Raw genomic sequence first — 16,272 nt, forward strand, 5'->3', positions numbered from 1 at the left:
GCAAAATCCGATCCCGCATTTTGCTAAATCCTACCCTCTGATGAGAAGGAAAGTATTTCTTCAAAACTCCGCGGATTAAGGGCTATCCACTTATTTTGTGCTTCCTTTTTAAAATTAAATATGTTTTTAACTCTTTTTCAAAGTGTTTTTTAACATGTTTTATTAACTACTTGTTCTTATATATGTACATATATATATTATAATTGAAAATTTATTCAAATTTTCAAAAAGACATTAGAAACCTGTAAGGAAGGTATACAAAATTTTAATTATCCAATGAGGAGTACAAATAAACAAGAAAAGCCTTATTCCATGGAGTTTCGAAAAATGCAATTCTTCTCACCTGAGAAAAGAGGTTTGGAAAATGTACAATTCATTTTGCAAGTTAATGCATTAAAGGAAACTACAAATATGAAATTAATCATACTTGCATCAAAAAAGTTATTTAACAGTTAGTGACAGTTTATTGGAATTCAATGAGATTAAGAAAGGAGGAAACAAGGAAAAGGGAGCTCCTCTCGTTTGATAAGGCTATTTCAGGTTGAAATAAATTTATAATGGAATCGAGCTAGGTTTGTTTGTTGTGTTTTTCATTAAACTTTTATTCATGTTCTGCACATACATGTTAATCAATGGATAAAACAATTTCTATAGAAAATCTTAAATGAGAGAGCTTAGTGTATAGCTGAGCATTAATAAAATTTAAAAGAAAAACACAACCAACATGCAATAGCCTGACAAATCCTTATGAGGATGAAACATAGAAAAATTTGTGTATTTGTGTAGTTTAATTGCCATATATATACTTTCATAACTTGTTACCTAGCTCTACTCACATATTGAGCACTGTTGAAGTAAATACTGAAATTCAGTATAGGTACATGAAATAATATAGAAATAAAATTATTAATAATATAATATTATTTTTTGTCAATTATTTATTAAATGGACCATGATTGAAATTAGATATCATCTCTTTTTAATGAAAAGTAAGGTATTTATGAAAACAAAAAATTGTTTTAATAACAATTTGTTTATTGTCCCCGCTTCCTCATAAAATTTGATTTTCTTAGTTAAAAATAAAATTACTTGATCAATTTATATGACTTTTGGAATTTGATATTTTTGGTTTTGCCATATGTATGTATATCATACAGATTTTTTTTTAGTTTCGCAACTTATGTGTTAAGATTTTTGGATTGGCTTATAAATCTAATTATAAGTTGACTTTTCTGATAAAGATTTTAGAAATATTACCTTCTTGGGTTTCATAAAACCTAAACACGAAATTTTAAAATATGTTTCTAATCTTTTTGAAATCCAATATGGCGTAAGACATTTTCCCACCTATGTTTGAATTCATGGCTATAAACACTAAAGTAAGCAAATGTTTGTTTTTTTTCATGTTTTTGCAAATTTTACATATCACTATTTCATTTTTTTTTTTTTTTTTTTCTTATCCGATTCCTTTTTCATTCCATATAAAAAAAAAATTTTCTCCAACAATAGAAATACTACATTTTTTTCAATTTTTAATTTATATACTAGTTGGTTGTATCCCAGTAACCAAAGTGGTGTTAGCAGATCTACCTCTCTGACCTAAAATGCACCAAACATTAGTGTTATTGTTTACCAATTCCAATTCTTTTAAAATCTCTTAATATTTAGTTATAGATTTTTTTTTCAATTTGTTTTGAATTATTGTAAGTGCCTATCGATTATGTGCATATCTTTTCCCAAGTGTAAAAAATACACTTGTAGGGGTTTAATTATAAATTTTATTGGTAGTTTAAAATCACTAAAAATATTTATCATTTTATCATTAGTACCAGCAGTGTAAAATAAAGTTTTAAACAAAAATAAACATTAAAAAAAAAAACAATTAAAAGAATCGGTTTAGCAACAAAAAATTACAGATTCCAAAAATCACATAAAAGTAAAGTAGTTTTATTTTTATAAAAAATTCAAATTTTATGAGTATTTGACAAGTGACAGTGTATTTTTAAAAGAATCTTAAAAAACATAACTGAGATAACTCAACAATAATTTATACTTATGAGATTTATCTTGTAATGCCTAGGAATTCTCATTAATCACTTGAAAATGATTTTCTTTATAGAAATAAAACTATTGATTAATTTATGTGATTTTTGGAATATGATATTTTCCTTTTTGTCACAAGAACATATGTAGTTGCAACCTTGATTGAAGTGAGTGTTCCTAATGATGGCAGCCTGAACAGAGCTAAGAGAGAGAAACAGACCAAATACCAAGGTCTCATGTACGATATGAAAAGAAACTGGAATCTTAGAGAGATATCAATCATACCAGTTATCATAGGTGCCACAAGACTTATGAAGAAGAACCTGAAGTCCTACCTTACTAATATTCCTGGTGAACCAAGTGCAAAAGAGATCCAGACAATTGCACTTAAGGAAACAGTGAGGATACTAAAAAGAGCTCTGGGTTGGTTTCAATAAAAAGCGGGGCAATGTTGGTAGCTGGTTTGGCTGCCCCATACCCAGCATTACAATCTTCAAAGGAAGAAAATTAAAAAAAAAAATTTTTTTAGTCTGTGTTTTTATTATAGGAGGAATTCTGGGCAAGAACTCTAATTTCTACTTTTTTTTTTATTTTCTTTAATATTTTTAGAATTCGTTCAGAATCTTTAAAGAGGTTGGCTTGGTTTCTGTGCCATGAAGATGAGCACGAAAATAAATTGCCTACAATTCAAGAATTAGATGTCAAAGATTTATCCAATTTGTTTGTCGTTTCTAACCAAGTCACACTACAACGAGGCAATCAAGATTGTGTTTTTAATGTAAGTTTTTTTTTTATTCTTTGTTTTTGTTTTTCCTGTTTTTTACCTTTTTTGTTTTATATTTTTAACCTCCACATTTATTTTGTAATAGGAATTTTTGTGGCGTTAAATATGCCGTAAAGTGCACAAAGTAGGTCAACTAGTGATTGTCCAAGATCCCCCACACCTTATTAAAAAAACAAAAATACAAAAAAAAACCTCTATGGTGTACGTACCTGTGATGAAATGAAAAAATTCCAAAAATCATATAAATTGATCCAGTATTTTTCTTTTTATATATATAATTGTTTACAATTTTAAATAATTAATGGTAAATCGTAGCCATTACAAGGCTGAAAACAAACAAAATAAAATTTCGGAATTTCAACGTGAATTATCTATTTTTAGTTTCAACATTATATAGATTTTTTTTTTAATCTTTGATTTTTAATATAGGGAGAATTCTGGGCAAAAACTGGTCAACCATTTCTCAATGTGCTTCTGGAATTACTGCTACCCATTGAAATAGCAGGATTTTTGATCAAGGTTTACTCCTCTAGAGCAGCCATGTTCTCTCCGTGCTAATGAATATTTACAAGGTAGAAAGATATGGTTCCTCACCAAGCATAGACGGTCATTCACTATGGAGAGATTATTATATTTTGTCTATCGCATAGTGCTGAGATGCATGGAGACCAATCGATTATATCTCTGGAGAGCAACTTGGAAAGCTATTACCCCCATTACCCTTTGTTGGGTTAAAGCACATTGTATTCTCAAACAATCTCCCATCTTTTTCTTTTTTTTTTCTTGAGGATCAGCACTTATCAAGGCCCGAAAGCCACTCGGGGATAAGGGTTATTTTGTGTACAATAATCGATGGGATAATATCGTAGTAATAGTTGGTATTGGAGATTTGATAAAGCGTCTTACTTAAGGGGGCGATTAATCAGGAATTTATTTATGTTGGACTTGAAGACGTCCAAGTTGTAGTCAGGTGGGAAACAGGCAAACGGAAGAGAATTCCACAGGCATGCACTTTTCAGAAAAAAGCTATGTTCATGGAATCTACATTTTGATTTAGGCACAGATAAAGAATGGTGGAAATTACTGAAAGTGGTTTTAGCTAGACAGGTGTTTATCATGAAGGTTTGGCGAGGGGGGACCAGAGATTGGAGCTCAGACGAGCACTTGCCATGGAAATAACGATAAAACAAAGGCAGGCGCACAACGTCTCTTCTGTGAGAGAGAGGTTGCAGGGAAGAGAAGAGAGCATCCCCCACTAAGCCACAAAGTCTATTTTGTACTTTCTAAGTTTTGACTGGATTAAACATTGCTTAACTTTGTTAATCTTACTTTAATGATTTTTTTTTTAATACATTTTTAATAATTCACAGAAAATCACAAAAATAAACGATTCGTGAGCTTCTCTTTTTGTTTTTTCCAGCCAGATGATGTGGATAAGATCTATAAGATATTTTCATCGACAACTCTCGACGAACAAGTTAAAAAATCTGCACTTGAACAATTGCTACTCATGTTACTGGGTAAGTAATTTCTGAATTGAAAATATACATACTCCATTTAACTTTTTTTTTCATATTTCTTCTTGTATTTCAAAATATCACTACAAATATTTATTTACGTATATCGGAGTCCTATCCCATGTGAAGACAAAAAGTTATATGCAGGAATTCTAAAAGATTCACTATATTTTATGGAGTGATTCCGGTTTCTGATTGGTTGGTACCTGAGCATGGTTCCAGCTGTTAGTTGGTACCGGAGTGTGGTTTTCAGCTGATTGGTTGGTACCCGAGCATGGTTTCAGCCGTTGGTTAATACGTGAGAGTGGTTTCGTTCCAGCCATTGGTTAATATGTGAGAGTGGTTTCAGCTGATTAGTTGGTACCTGAGTGTAGTTTCAACTGATTGGTTGGTACCTGAGCGTGGTTCCAGCTGATTAGTTGGTACCTGAGCGTGGTTCCAGCTGATTAGTTGGTACCTGAGCATGGTTCCAGTTGATTGGTTGGTACCTGAGCGTGGTTACAGCTGATTGGTTGGTACCTGAGCGTGGTTACAACTGATTGATTGGTACCTGAGCGTGGTTACAACTGATTGGTTGGTACCTGAGCGTGGTTACAACTGATTGGTTGGTACCTGAGCGTGGTTACAACTGATTGGTTGGTACCTGAGCGTGGTTACAACTGATTGGTTGGTACCTGAGCGTGGTTACAACTGATTGGTTGGTACCTGAGCGTGGTTACAACTGATTGGTTGGTACCTGAGCGTGGTTACAACTGATTGGTTGGTACCTGAGCGTGGTTACAATTGATTGGTTGGTATCTGAGCGTGGTTACAACTGATTGGTTGATACCTGAGTGTGGTTCTAGCTGATTGATTGGTTCGTGAACGTGCTTCCAGCTGATTGCTCGGTTCTTATCACCTCTGTCTATAAATAGAACCTTCCGATTTTTTGTAATCATATCAAAAGTATTGCAACAATTTGCTAACCCACTTTCTTCTACTATACTTTTATCGAAGTTGAAATTCTATTTTTACATGACTGACTTAATCAACTGTTGATCTTAGTAAATTTCTCTCAGGCAAAAAGAGGAAAAGATATGCTTATTGTGACATTTTCATAAACACAAAATGAACCAAGGGATGAGAAATCCCCATCATGAACACTATTGAATACATATCAGAATTAGACACATAAATAACAAAGAATTCTACAAACTACACCTAACTGATCCTATCCACATATCTAAATCCAAAATTGACATTCTAATTAGGAATCTAGGCCACCGTCAAGAAATTAGTACCAGAACACCTCAATTTGGCTTTGTTCTACATCATCTACCGGCTCAATTCTCCCAAATAGTCAGCAATGTACTCAAACACCTTGCACTGACCACCCAACAAACACTGAGATATTGATTAGCGAACCCACAGAAACATACTGCATAGCTATGGCTCTCAGGTTGTTGGATAGCAAGGATAAAGCATATCCAAACAAACAATGGGAATAAATTGTCCTATTTATTGAACTTAGATGATGAAACCTAGCTATCCAATAAAGTTATTACCATCTGCCAAACTATTTCAGGTATTGGAACCTTCACAGAAACATCTGAAGGAATTTCATACGTGTGCTCTGTGCACTTGTGGTTTTTTGCCAATGAGCAATCAAGGAACAAATCAAATAACATTTTTTTTTTACATACATGCGTGGTCGCTGGTCTTTATTCTTTGATTGTCACTTTTCCTTAGGAGCCGTTTCCTGTATGATTGCATCGTCTAGTGGCTGTTGATTGTCTATTTAATTTAGGTAAACAAAACTCATGCATGGAACAATGGAGACTTATTGGCGGTTTCAAAGGTTTTATTGAGGAGAGAAAGTTTGTTCAAGAAGGAAGAGATTAAAATTAATCCCTTCTTTGTTCTTAGCCTTAAAATGGTTGGACGAATGGACAAGTTTTGAGGAAATATTCATTTAGATTTCTATATTGTCGAGCATGACTGGTCTGGCTGCTTCCTTGACTCAAACTATCTCAAAACTCTGTCCTTTGCCATCTACATGATGAAATTCTTATCTAATAATTTGATACCTGCTTCTAGAGTCTTTTGTTTAGGGAGCTCACCCTGGACCCCCTACTCACCTCACTCATGCTAGGTGCACTAGGCCTATTTCCATTTACCACCAGGTTATCTTGACATGTTCTTAATGTAACCCTTGCCGAAATTCATACTAGTTAACGTAATCTCGATTTACTGATGTAAGGTACCAATATATAACAATATTGCTTATTACTTGAGCCACTTATGAGAGAATTCTGAGAATTATATTTCAGAATTTTTGAGAATAGGATTAATAATGTGTGGATTATTTGGACTACTGTTCTCATCTTGGATGTTGTTCTCATATTTTGGCTGATGTGAGCTTTGATCTTCATTTTGGACAGTATTCTTTACTTTTTTTTTTTTAAATTACATTTTCACCCCATACAAGGCGCATTGCCACTTTGGTGTATGGGGCTCCTATCAGGAGCAACAACTACTGGGGTACTATGTTGAGATTTAGGCAGCAAGATGTCTGTTCACGTTACACTTGAACTCCTGCATGTCAGTACAGTTGGGGAAGCAGGGACCTGGAATGGAATTCCAGAGTCTAGCGGTTCTGGGGAAGAAACTACTGGAGTAGAAAGATATTTTACATCTAGGGATCTCTACTGTGTGGGGGTTGGATTTAGCTGCCTGTCGGGTTTGTCGAGGGTGTCTACGTCATGGGGGCATAAGTGTCTGCAGTTCGCCAAAGCATTAACGATTAAAATACTTGTAGAACAGGCAGAGGGATGCAACATTTCGTCGATTGGACAGAGGCTGAAGCTTAGATGCCAGTTCAGGGCCTATCAGATTGGCGATTCTCTTTTGAACCTTGTCTAGGAGCGAGAGACTAGTAACAGATGCACCAGTCCAAATGTGACAGCAATACTCCATACATGGGCGAATGGTGGCCTTATAGAGATACAGGATACTTTCGGGTGTTAGTAGTTTTCTAGCACGGTAGAGAGAGCCTACCTTCTTTGCAGCGGCCCTGGAAATGCTTTCAATGTAATTGTTTCAACTCATGTTTCCTGTGAACGTTAGGCCAAGCAGTTTGAAAGATGTACTCTCAGACAGGGAGTCACTGGCCATTGCTATTGGTGGCAGAGGTTTCTTGTAATTATTGAAGGAAACCAGTTTTGTCTTGGCAGCATTGAATGTGACCATCCATTTTTGTCCCCATTCCACTACAATATGTTAAGGCCTTGGGGATTTTGGGGTTAAATGAGGTGGGGTGGGGTTGGGGGTGGGGTGCAAATGATGAACTTAGTCATTTCTTTTTTTGCATGGTGCAGAACTCAAATTTACATATGTTAAGGCCTAAAACTGCACTGTTTGTTCATTGTCACCAGGATTTGACATCCCCTGGGGACCTTTGGAGCGAAATGAAGGGGGAGGGCAAATGTTGAACTTAGTCATTTTTTTGTGCCTCATTCGCTGTGCACTCACAGGGGACTATGCATGCTTCACTTGTTGTTGTTTTTTTTTTTTAAATAAGTGTAATTTTAAATATGCACTGGATTTTATGTTGAGACTTGAAAGTATAAACATTCAAATTTCTTTAGATGTTTTTTTTTAAACAGCCTCATTAAATAAAAAGAGTATATTGTTCTATTAAACCGTTTATTGTTCAAATAATTTAGCTTTGCTTGTTTTATTTAAAAAAATATGACTGTTTCTCTCACAATGTAAAGCCCTGATATATATATATATATATATATATATATATATATATATATATAAAATCCTTCACCGGACTATCCATTCATGTGAAATCTTTTTATTATTTTTCTTTTGCCTCCTGTTCCCCTTACCTCGCCCTTTTTTTTAACCAAGTAAGATCTTTGACTTACTTGTAGTTTCATTAAATACTTTTATATGCAAAATTCGATCCTGCATTTTGCTAATTCCTGCCCTCTGATGAGAAGGAGAGTATTTCTTCAAAACTCCGCAAATTAAGGACTATCCACTTATTTTGTGCTTTCTTTTTTCAAAATTAAATATGTTTTTAACTCTTTTTCAAGATGTCTTTTAACATGTTTTATTAATCATTTATTCATATATATATATATATATATATATACATACATACAATGTGTTTTATTTATCTTGTGTCCTATTTATTTTCCTCTTCACAAGGATAGAGTAAGATACAAGGTTGATTTTAATTGGGTAAATATCCACCTCACCAATGAGTGACACTAGATTTTTTTTGTGGAAAATGCTCCAGACAAGGCATTAAGCCACTTGGTATAAAGAACTAACTAGAACAAAAGATGATTATTAGAGAAACAGAAGATACCTATTGGCCTTACTCTTGGAAAAAGACTGAGGCTATAGGTAGAAGGCAAACAGTCAGCAGAAAGAGAGTTCCACAAGTTTGCAGTTCTTGAAAAGAAGCTACTGGAATGTGAATCTATATTGCAATGAGGTATCTAAACAGCGAATTGATGAAGACAAACCAATGAGTAACATGAGCTGGGACAAAGGAAGAAGTAGTTAATAGTTTTGAAGAACACACAACATATTGGGACAAAAATTGCCTCAGTTTAGAAGGAATTTACGATGCCATACCATGGATACCCGCTCACAAAGTGTTAGGAAGTGATTTAAAAAAATTAAAAAAAAAGGAAATAAGTTGATAAGCAGAACAAATGTATAGGAAGTGAGGTTAGTAGAAAGATAATAGGTAATAGGAGAGGAAGTGGTTCTCCAAGTGGTTATACGGCATAATCACGTTGATACACCGGTTAAGTTAAGCAACATTGAGCCTGGTTAGTACTAGATGGATGACCATTTGGGAATTCTAGGCACTGTATGTGCTCTCTGCTTATCTCAGCATTTGTTTCCAGTCGTCTGGTACATTCACTTCACTTGACACTAGTATTTACCAACGTTGACTCAGGAGAGGTGTGGTTGGAGATTACGCACCTCCTGCCGCAAAAATTTCACGCACAGGCACCCCTTCATGGGTATCCATAGTCTGTTAAAGACTGAAAGAGCCTGTGTGTGGTTCTCCAAGAAACACAAAGACAGGTGAAATAGGATTGTTAATCAAGGTGTAGTAGTGAGTGGGACAAAAGATCGGACATAAAGGTCAATATATTTAGAGTTTATGAATATTTTTAGAAGTGGGAGCAAATTTTGCGACAGACGTCCATCCACAATGTTACAAAGAGTCTTATCATTTTACCTAATTTACATTTGTGTGTACGGTGTGCATTAATGCACTATGTAAATTAGATGAAAAGAGAGATTCACTCTTTCTCTGAATGCTCATGGACATTAAGAAATAGTAGAAATGGTTTGAATCAACATAGTGGGGGCAGGAGATGAGAGAAAATGTATAGACAGCTAAGTGAAAGGAGGCCTTCCGCGGAGGGCAGAAATAGACAAAAAATTGGCTCTTAAGGTGGAGAAATACTAGATCCCTAAAAAAAAAAAAGGCACACTGGATTGGGCTAAAAATAAAAATTGCCTCAGTCTAGAAGGATACCATGGATAGAAAAGATGAAGTACATCACTAGTGTGTCCCCTGCCCCAAAATGTTAGAAAGTGAAGAAAAAGAGGAAATAAGTTGATAAGTGTTGGAGACGCCCCTCCATGGGATCTGGTGGTGTCACTTCCAGTATCGAGTACTGATGTCCAGAGTCTAAGATTGGTACGTGGCCAAGGCGGTCATGTGCACACGCCCCACCACAGTTGAGGAATGGTATTCTCAATCTGTCTTTGCCTGTAATCTATGTGAATACATGTTCGTTTCCTAAAAAGTCCTGTGTTTCTTTCGTTTATTACCATTTAACCCCATAACAATAAGCAAATGTATAGGAAGTGAGGTTAGTAGAAAGATAACATGGAGGTAGTTGTTCACCAAGGAACAGAAGGAAAAGCTGAAATAAGATTGTTAATCAAGCTGTGACTGGTGACTGAGACAAAAGATCGGATATTAAGGCGAATATATTTAGAGTTTATGGGCAGTTTTAGAAGTAATGGAGACAAGGTACCAGACATAAAAGTCAATATATTTATAGTTAGTTTTGCTACAGTTTATGATGACTAGGGACAGTTTACAGACAGTTTTAAGTTTGTGACGGTTAAGAGCAGTTTCCTGTTTGGAACAGTGGGTGGCAGATTGTGGCTCGGAGCAGATCAAGATGAGCTGACATAAACTAATAACAAAGACGATCAAGATGTGGATGTTAGCGCTTAGAGGGTGTCACATACACATCCAAATCCCCACCGATATCTACAGAATGTGTTGGAGGTTATGTTTTCTTTTGTTTCTCGGCTTGTATTTTTATACCTGTTGAACTGCTGTGCTCGGCACCTTGGCAATGTGAGAGACGATGACATGGCCAGAATAGAAGATGAAGGAAAAGGGAACCATGGCTGCATACCTCATTTAAGCTTTAATTTCATATCATTTTCATTTTTAGTTGTTGTTTTTTTTTTTACTTGCCCTTGTATTGCGCAAGGCCAATGATTCTGAGCACTTTCATTTTTTTTTTTTTTTTTTTTTAAATACTTCCTATTTTTTCTGTATTTCAGATGAGAATCTGCATCCATCTTTCCAAGAAATGGGAGGCACTGAAACTATTCTGAGTCACATTCAAAATTACATTATTAAACCCCAGGATCCGGAAAATGTAAAAACATTTACTTGCTTATTTTAGATTTATTTGATCCTGAAAAAAATGCCCAGAATTCATCCTATATTAAAAAACAAAATACCCATTACAAGACTGATTTGGATCTTGATAGTTCGAATTGAGTTGTCTGCCCCTGATTTACTAAACATGGCAGTTCAAAACATAACGTCTCACCTAGTCATAAAATTTGATTTTCTTAAAAAAGAAACTACCTGATCAGTTCCTGTGATTTTTAGAATATGACCTCTTCATTTCGTGACGAGTGCTTATATCATAAAGTTGGGTTTTTTTTAGATTTTTTGTATTTTTGTTTAGAAAATAGGTTTAATTCTAAACAAGCACCAGAAAATCATTTTTAAAATTATTTAAGAGGATTAAAGGGAAATCTTAATCGTTAAAAAGTCAATCTTGCAAGTTTGAATTATTGTAGAGTTATATGCCCTTGTTTCTTTAAGATGGTGAAGCGAGACGGTTCCTTTTGCTTACTTATAAAATTTAATTTATTTATTTAAAAAAAAATCAACTTGATCACTTTGTTTTTTGGAATATGACATTTTTGTTCCATTAGATACATACATTTTTTTTATTTTTGTTTTTAATATAGGAGAAATTATGAACAAGAACTAATATGAAATAAAAAAATAAAGGAATCTTTTAGCATATAAAATTATCTTGTTGGATTTTTAAAGTCAGACCCATATAGCAATCATCATCAGTTTAATGTTCATTTATATGTATTGGACAGCTTTAAAAAATGAACTCCAATGTAAACTATCTCTGCCCAGGTCTTTACTTATCCCTCTTTTGCTCTGGTCCATTTTATCACTCCCTTCCGTGTTATCCTTGGCCTTCTCTTGTGAACTAAACCCACTACCTTTATTTATAAAAAAAATAGATTACTGGAGTGCCATCAGTTATATTCGAAACCAAAACTTATGAAGAATTCTTGGTAAAATTATTTATTAAAAAATAGATAACTTAAGTGCCATCAGCTATAATCAAAACTGAAACCAAAACTTATGAAGAATTCTTGGTAAAATTATTTATGACAAGAAATGGAAATACATAACAATTAAATGACCCGGATGTAAGCGTGACACAGAAAATAACGCACACGCTATCATATTAATATATAGGTAATAGATATTTATTGATTTTAAACTACTAATAAAACTAAAATTTATAGATCATCAACCACAAAGGTGTTTTTACGTTTGAGAAAATATTTGTACATTTAACACGTGTTTTTATGGTAAATGGAGGAAAAATAGCAATTTTAGAGTTCCATATTTAGATCTTTATAAAGAATCGGAATCGGTAATTGTATCAGAATTGGAAATTTAGTACGGAATCGGGAATTATATTGAAATTGTCCAATCACTAGTATCTACACAATGTATTTTTCAACGAGTAAATTTTTATAGTTTGTGAATTTTTTAGATGAGGATTGATAATTTGTTGGATTATTCTGACTAGTGTTCTCATCTTGACTGTTATTCTCACGTTTCGGCTAAAGTAAACTCGGATCTTCTTCTAATGCGTCTTATTGAAATTGGCCGTCTATTTTTTAAATTTTGAACCAAACCCTTTATTTCATCTATAAGAACCTGTGGCGTAATGGATATAAATGCTGACTAACAATCAATTTTAAGTGACCCTACCTCGACAGTATTCTGGAGGTTGAAAGTTTAATCCACAAGTGATATTATGAATACAATCATGAGTTACTTAAAACTCCTACCGTGTCATGGCTGACAAAATCAGTACAAACTACCCTTATGGATTAAATAAAGAGTTCTTTTTTTAAGTTTCATACAGTTTCCTGAGTTTTACAAGGTGCACCTGCTCTATCGTTATTTCTGTGGTAAGTTCTTGACTGAGCTTCAATCTATGGTCCATCCCTTGTCAAACTTTCACAAAAAATACTCATCTGGCTACAACTACTAACAACAAGTTTCTCGATTCTCTATCTATGCCTAAATCTAAATGCACATTCCATGAACAAAGCTACCCGCCTGTGGAACTCTGTTCTGCTCTTCAAGTCATATGTAAAAAAATTCTTGTTGAACTATCCCCTTTAAATAATCACATTCTATCCAATTTCCAACACTAACAATTACTGCGCTGTTGTCCTGGTGACCACAGTACATTCATTAACCCTTATCCTAGAGTAGCCTTCAGACCTTGATAAGTGGTGACTTCACAAAAACAACTACAAGATCTTTGTTTATTTGTCTGTTTTCTGCATTGCTCTTAGCCTTTTTATATTCCTCCATATTTATAAATTTTTTTATTGTTTTTTTTTATTCTTCCCTGTTTTTAAAGAACATTGATGTATTATTTAAACTGTTTCTTATTGCAGGATAACGACAGTAATTGCCAAACTTTTTTGCCGTCTTGTATCTCGATTTTGTCTCTTTTGTTGCAACACAGTAACACGTTGAGGCATAAATTGGCCCAACAAGCGGACATTTATTACTGCTTGATTCGAGGTGAGGTGATCTGAGCAAATTTTATTTGTTGATTCTTATCCAGAAACCCCCCCCCCCAATATTGAAAAACAAAAATAAAGAAAAATCTGTATGATGTACGTACTTGTGATGAAACAAAAAAATATCATATTCCGAAAATCATCTAAATTGCTCAAATAGTTTTATTTTTAAATAGCACGTAACTTTTTAGCAATTAATAGGAATTTGTTGGCCTTACATTAATTTCATCTTATAATTTTGAATTGTTGTTGAGTTATCTCTCTTTTCTCTTTTTTTTTTTTAATCATTTTCAAAATGGTGGATGAGATAGCCTTTAGTTACTCATAAAAAACTTTTTTTTAATTTAAAAATAAAACTAATTCAATTTACGTGATTTTTGGAATATGGTATTTTTGTTTTACCATAACTATGTACATCATACAGATTTTTTATATATTTTCTTTTTAATATGGGAAATGTAGACAAGAACTGATTAAAAAAAAAAAAATTTTTATTCTACTTTTTCTGACTTTGTGTTTTATACTGGGTACCCGTCGTTGCCCGGGTGTTTGTAGGTGTGTGTGTTGAGGAAAAAAAAAATTGTTGAAGGCAGACAGGTTCAAACTCACGACATGAAGACGGAAAAGAAAGTGGAGGTGTGTGTAAGGGTGTTGGTTGAGCCAAAAAAAAAAAAAGAAAATTGCGAGAGCAAAAAAAGTGGTAGTAGGCAGGCAGGCAGGCTTGAACCCATACTGTAAAGGAGGAAAATGACGTGAAAAAAAAAAGTGACATCTTTGCTGTTGCACTCATCACCAAACTAGAAGTGATGAATGTTTAAATTAAGGCTAGTCAATCGAAAAGAGGGGATGACTTTAAAAAATATTGGCAAAAAAAGTTACCCCTCCCTGTAGAAAAGTGCCCAGTTGAGGGTGAAGGAATTAATGTTTTTAGCCAATTTTTCGATATTTGTTGCCTGAAGGGTCAAGCTTCAAAACGATACTGAATTCGTGAAAATCTGTCGCCTCTGTCGAAAGATATATACATACATTTAAACAGACAGGTGAGATTTATATTATAGATTAGACGTTTCGTGAATGACTCCCAACTTCTTATATCTGTTCCCATTTCATTTGTGTTGCATGCTAAGAACAGGTTGTCATCAACTGATCTCCTCCACATCTTAGATGGTCTACTGAGGGAATAAACTATTAGAGTAGAAGGCTTTTAGGCATCTAGGAACCTCAATCGTGAAGGGGTTGGATTATGCTACTTGTTGGATTAGTCGGGAGTATTTATGCTGAGGGAGGCACAAGTGCTACTTCATTGGAGCGCATTCCATTAAAACACCCTGTAAAACACACAGGGATGCAACATTGCAGTGATGGAACAGAAGTTGGAGCTTAGTCAATAGTGCGGGAGATTGGAGAATGTTTTTGGATCCATTCTGAGAGCAAGAAACTTACTCAGATCAGATGTGACAACAATCAAATTGTGGTTTTGTAAAGATATAAAGTACTCTCAAGTGTGAGTAATTTTTTAACATGGTAGATGGAGCTCATATTCTTTGCAGCAGCTTTGGCAATGTCCTCAATGTATTTGTTCCAATTCATGTTGCCTGTGAATGGTAAGCTGAGGAGTTTGAACGATGAGGGTTTTATTTATCATAGCTATTGGTGGTTCATTGGAAAGATTTGTTTTTTTTTGTGATTAACATTTTTGGTTTAAATTGACATTTTTAGTTTTAAATTTACATTTTTTTTTTAAATTAACATTTTTGGTTTAAATTAACATTTTTATTAATTAACATTTTTTTTAAATTAACATTTTTTTTTAATTAATTTTTTTATAATAAACATTTTAAAGAACATTGATGTATTATTTAAACTGTTTAATGTTTAGATTAACATTTTTTTTTTAAATTAACATTTTTTTTAATTAATTTTTTTTTTTATAATAAACATTTTTTTAGATTAACATTTTTTTTTAAAGTAAAATATTTCTTTAAATTTCTTTTCAGTTGCCTTACTTCACCATAAAGACGAGCCTCTCAAATCTGAGTTGGCCAAGATCTTCACTTTTCTAGTATTTGACGAAGTCATTCTTTCAAGTGTGAGGTCAGATTTGTTTTAGTTTTTTAAAATTTTCTTTTGCATTAATTTTCAGTTATAACTCGATTGACTTTTTAACATTTAATATCATGGTAACACCAGAGTTGATTGGCCAAATAAAGAATTTCATGGATAAGGACTATCGTTTGTCTATAGAGACAATAAGTGCACAGTTTGATGTCAGTGTGGGGACTGTACACACAATTATTTGAGAGGAACTGAAGATGTAGTAGATTTGCGCAAAGTTTGTTCCAAGGGTGTTAATCCTAACTCCATCCTTGTCACAGACTTTTTGACCAAGATGAGCATAAAGACAGTTCCACACCCTTCCTATAGCCCAGACCTTGCTCCCTGTGACTTTTTGTTATCCTCAGGGAAAAATCCTTAGAGGTTGTCGTTATGAGACTAATGAGTTGTGATACAATGAAACAGGACTGTATGTTGATGACTACAAATATATTTTATTATATATATATATATATATATATATATATATATATATAAGCATGCATGAATAGGAGAAGGTAGTATATATATAAGTGATAGTAAAAAGAAAATAGGAATCAGTAAGAAATAATTAGTCATAACCATTTTTTTTTTTTTTTACATAGGCGTCACCACTTATCAAGGCCGATAGGC

The 16,272-nt window shown here is 33.7% G+C and overlaps 1 protein-coding gene across 1 annotated transcript in view; it reads left to right on the forward strand.

Annotated features, from left to right (window-relative positions):
* Window positions 1-16,272, forward strand: part of LOC145259795 (rotatin-like) — a 149,247-nt gene that overhangs the window by 43,672 nt on the left and 89,303 nt on the right. The window contains exons 17-21 of the mRNA XM_080117560.1: window positions 2,653-2,821; window positions 4,248-4,347; window positions 10,954-11,051; window positions 13,417-13,546; window positions 15,543-15,639. Coding sequence (XP_079973686.1) covers window positions 2,653-2,821; window positions 4,248-4,347; window positions 10,954-11,051; window positions 13,417-13,546; window positions 15,543-15,639 — 594 coding nt within the window. The remainder of the gene's footprint in view (window positions 1-2,652; window positions 2,822-4,247; window positions 4,348-10,953; window positions 11,052-13,416; window positions 13,547-15,542; window positions 15,640-16,272) is intronic.

The sequence above is a fragment of the Euprymna scolopes genome, chromosome 35 (assembly GCF_053919585.1).
Source record: "Euprymna scolopes isolate OS-2025 chromosome 35, ASM5391958v1, whole genome shotgun sequence".
Classification (NCBI taxonomy): domain Eukaryota; kingdom Metazoa; phylum Mollusca; class Cephalopoda; order Sepiida; family Sepiolidae; genus Euprymna; species Euprymna scolopes.